This window comes from Lactuca virosa, chromosome 5 (genome assembly GCF_052849685.1).
Source record: "Lactuca virosa cultivar CGN04683 chromosome 5, Lactuca_virosa_CGN04683_v6, whole genome shotgun sequence".
Lineage (NCBI taxonomy): Eukaryota > Viridiplantae > Streptophyta > Magnoliopsida > Asterales > Asteraceae > Lactuca > Lactuca virosa.
In genome coordinates this window covers 99230359-99234777 of record NC_136430.1, presented here as the reverse complement: position 1 = coordinate 99234777, position 4419 = coordinate 99230359, and the positions used below count along the sequence as shown (strand labels likewise).

The following is a 4419-nucleotide window of genomic DNA, read 5'->3' as shown; positions in this document are numbered from 1 at the left end:
ATCCATCATCTTGAAGCAGTGAAGTCAAACCTACGTCAATCTGGCAGAGTTAGGGGTTTAGGGTTGTATACACACAAAGACACATCGATCTGCATAGTTAGGGATGTGAGGCAGAGTAGATGCAATGCAGTGGTGGGCGACGATGGTCAATGGGGGTTGTGGCTGAAGTGAAGTTGATAAGGTGAGTTCACAAAAGGGAAGGTTGGTCGTGGTTGACCGGCTTTCCGATTAGAGGGGGCGATGGGTATTCTTTACAAATAGAGACATGGAAAAGTAGAAATTACAATCGATGGATTCTACGTGGTTTTGTTAGGGATGACAAATTGATTTGTATAGGGTTTTGTAGGGTTGCTTCCTTCGGAGACTCGAATCCCAAGCCATACTCTGATCCTCTTTTCTCCTTCGATCGATTAGTGTTTGATCTATTCAACAATTGAAACCCTAACAATGGGGTTTACACTTTTTTCCTTAATTTCCGATGTCAAGATGTTTCTTCTCACGCGTGTAGTTGATTCAATCTGGGATGGGCATTTATCATTTTCGGTTTACGAACATATTTAATGTTTTAGGGTTAGAATTGGGTGAATTGGATGGAGAAGATGAACTTAAGGTCGCTTCGAGAGAGAGAGAGAGAGCCTTCCTATTTTATTTTTTATTAAAGTAAATAAATTAGTATTAGATTTAAAAAGAAATGAAAGAAAAATAGAAAATAAATACCCCAAGGGTATTACAGTCATTTCACTATTTGGAGGGATCAAAAAAGCAACGAAACTAACTCAAAATGACCATCAATCTAAAAAAGTTGTGGTTTGGAAAGCAGGAACTATAATTATTCATATTGTACAACGTCACATTTCAATCATTAGTCAAATTCTCACGCATATTTTTTATTACTCGCCGATTAATTTACTAATTTGAGAATATCATCTAATTATCTACTAAAATTATATATACTATTTAAACAAACACGTTATAATAGCGTTAAGCAATCAGTGGGTTTACTTTGTAACATCTAGTCAACGTTTACTTTAGACAAGTACAAGAATATATACATGTAAATATGACGACTTTTCCACAGAAGAAAGTACCTAAAATGAACCCAAACCTGTTCGAAGCATCCTTAACAGGAAATGTACAACTCCTTAATGAATTGCTCCAGGAGGACGAGCTCGTTCTTGACAGGATTCCACTCAGCTGCTTCAGCGAAACACCATTGCACATTGCAGCCTTGAGAGGCCACCTCGATTTCGTGAAGATGCTTGTGCGTAAAAAGCCGCTACTCGCTATGTCTCTTGATTCGGAAAGAAGAACGGCTCTCTACTTGGCATCTGCCGAGGGCCACGTGGACATTGTATGTGAACTCTTGAACGTGATGAATTCTGATGGATGGCGTTTCCACGACCAAGAAGGAAGAACAGCGCTGCACTTGGCTGTCATGAATTTACAATTAGAGATAATAAAACTTCTGATTCAGAAAGATCTTAGTAAAGAGCTACAAGGAAACGGGGAGACCATTTTGCATACATGCATCTCGTGGAATCGCTTTGACGCCATGAAATTGCTGTCTGAACTATGGAATGATGAAGAGCTGGCGAAGCTCACAGATTGCAATGACAACACCGTCCTACACCTAGCTGTCGTTCATAAACAGATCCAGGTTTTGTATTAACTTTCCTTTTAATTAAGACCCGTTTTCACTGATCTGTCAATGTCGAATTGCTCATGTTTATAATTATATGTGCAGACTGTTACGTATCTTCTTCAGAAACAAAGTCTTAGAGCAGCTGGAAACATTGTTAATGGCTTCACAGCACTTGATATTCTTGATCATTGTCCACAGGATCTCAGTGCACTACAAATTCGTAGTTTTCTTATCGAAGCCAGCTTTCTGAGATCTAAAGACGTAAGTCATTCCTTTAGACCATTTCAAAGGTCAACTGAATCGAAATCCTCAGAAACAGTTGCCAATCCGGAAAGCACGCCTAAAGGATGTATGTCAAGAGTATGGAACTGGTATCTGAATCCAATGGAGATTGGTTGGAGAAACAACGTGGGATTTTGATTCTGGCAGCAATATTAGTGGCAGGAACATCATTCTATTCTGGGCTACACCCTCCAGGAGGAACGTTTATCAGTTCTAATGATGGATCTCTGGGAAACGCAGTTCAAACAGAAGTAGTAATGGGTAATTCCACCACATTCGTGATACATAATACCATAATCATGGTTGTTTCAATGATGATTGCTCTAGCGTTTCTGAGTGGAATCTCTCTCCGGAACAAGTTCTGTTTGTGGGTGCTCAACCTCGCAAGTGCTTGCATCCTGTTTTTTACGACTCTTACTTATTTACAGGAGATAGCATGGATGTCGCCTGATTCCTGGGTGAATGCTCCAACAGCTTACATGTGCTTTTCATGGATACTGCTATGCTTTTTGTTTGCCTTCATCCACACGGTATTCTTCGGAATATGGGTGATAAAGAAGCTCTTGAACGCTAGAACAAGGAAAAGGAACAATATATGATTATGTTGTGGTATAATAATCTATAGTCTGTCCGTGTGTACGTTGATCATATTGAATTTGTTTCTATTAATCTCTATATGTATCATATGTTTTATTTGCTTTAGTTGTGGCTTGAGTCTTTCTTATGAAGTGAAGTATGAGTTTAATCGCATTTATGTGGCTTATGTAGTGGGACCAAGAGAAACAAGCGAGAAACCGAATCAAATTTAAACCGAAATAATTCTTATATCAGACCTCCTTTTAAATTTTTACCTAGCTAGTTTGATTGTCTTTGGTGTTGTTTTAGATGCTTAAAACTTGAAAATGTATAAGAATTCACTCACTAAATGAATTACGTATAGTTAATTTGGATGCTTACACATTAATTATTTCTTATCATGCTTCATTCCTACCTATAAGTAGTGGCGGATCCAGCCCGGAAGTCAAGTGCGTGCATAGTTGACCGTTAACCGGTGTAAATTAATAATAATAATAATAACCAAAAAATATAATAACGTTAAAACCTTCAACTAAATGTCATTTCACAGTTGAAATCTACGAGGGCACATAGCTAAAAGACGTTTGATAACATTTTCATTTGTATCTTTGAAAATCCTTCTCTTTCAACCGTTCAAATTACATAATCATTTAGAAAATCATCCGAAATTTGATTCCGCAAATCCGACTTTACAAGCTTCATCACGGAAAAACATCTCTCTACCGTTGCGGTTGCAACCGACAAGACCAACGACAACTTCACTAACCGATAAATCAAAGGAAAGAACTGATGCATCTTGGTTTCCACCATCACTTTAGCATGGTCGGATATGCTCTTCAAAGTTGCAAATCTTTCATCTTGTTGCATATGATTGGGGTAAACCGAAAGTTCTTATATAATATCCAACCTATCTTTAGAGCTAAAATCATGTGGATAGAAATCGATTAACTTCCGTAACTTGGATGGGTCAAAGTCACAAAATGATTCATATGGATTCAAACATGTCATACAAATAAGCAGTTCGGAACTTACTTCATTAAAGTGATCACTGAACTCTTGAATTTGTATATCCAAAACCATGTTAAAACAAAAAAACTCGTAATAATGGTGATTGGAAATATTGGTATATTGTCTTCGAGCTCGTGGGTTGACATAAACTTCTTCCATGTTCAACATTTTAATGCCATTATTCTCACAAAAAGATGTGATATCCAATATAAGTGCATCAAACCCATCATCTCTCATCATTTTTAACGTTGCAATGGTTGATTTCACCAAACTTATAGCATTCACAATATTTTTATGCTTTCTTTGTAGAGCTTGCGACAATATGTTTGTGATCCCTAAAATTTTCAACATCAATTGCAAGTGGAACACAAAGTCAAATGATCGAAGATATATTCGAAGACCACTTGCTTGACGTTGACTAAAACTATTAAGGCCTTCATCTTCAGTATATTCAAGCACACCAAAAACAAATGAAAACAAACCAACCAAACGCGATAGAGTTTTATAATGAGAATTCCAATGCGTATCTCCGGCTCTAGTAAGAGAAAGTTCTTGGTTTAATCCACTTCCGGTTTCATTTCACCACGGCCGATGGATTCTTCTAGTTTATCTTTTTGACTTTCGTGTATCATATCTGTATGTTTACAAGAAGCACACACAACATTCATTAGAACAACTACCATATCAAAAAAGTCTCCAACGCCGTGATGTTTTTTTGCAACCGCGACAAAGACTAGCAGTAGTTGCTGAGAAAAGCAATTAACATAATATGCAGAGGTATTTTCTCTCATGATTAAAGATTTTAAACCATTAAAGGTCCCACTCATATTGCTTGCTCTATCATAACCTTTTCCCCGGATCTTCGTCAAACTCAATCCATATTCAGAAAATAAAGAGTCAATAATAGATTT

General features: G+C 37.2%; 1 protein-coding gene across 1 annotated transcript; it reads left to right on the top strand.

Annotated features, from left to right (window-relative positions):
• The first annotated feature begins 1089 nt into the window (after window positions 1-1089).
• On the top strand, window positions 1090-2648 carry LOC145116550 (protein ACCELERATED CELL DEATH 6-like). Its single transcript, XM_079052891.1, has 2 exons — window positions 1090-1657; window positions 1745-2648. Exons 1-2 carry the CDS (start codon window positions 1094-1096, stop codon window positions 2060-2062), a joined length of 882 nt encoding a protein of 293 aa, XP_078909017.1. The 5' UTR covers window positions 1090-1093; the 3' UTR covers window positions 2063-2648.
• The last annotated feature ends 1771 nt before the right edge of the window (window positions 2649-4419 follow it).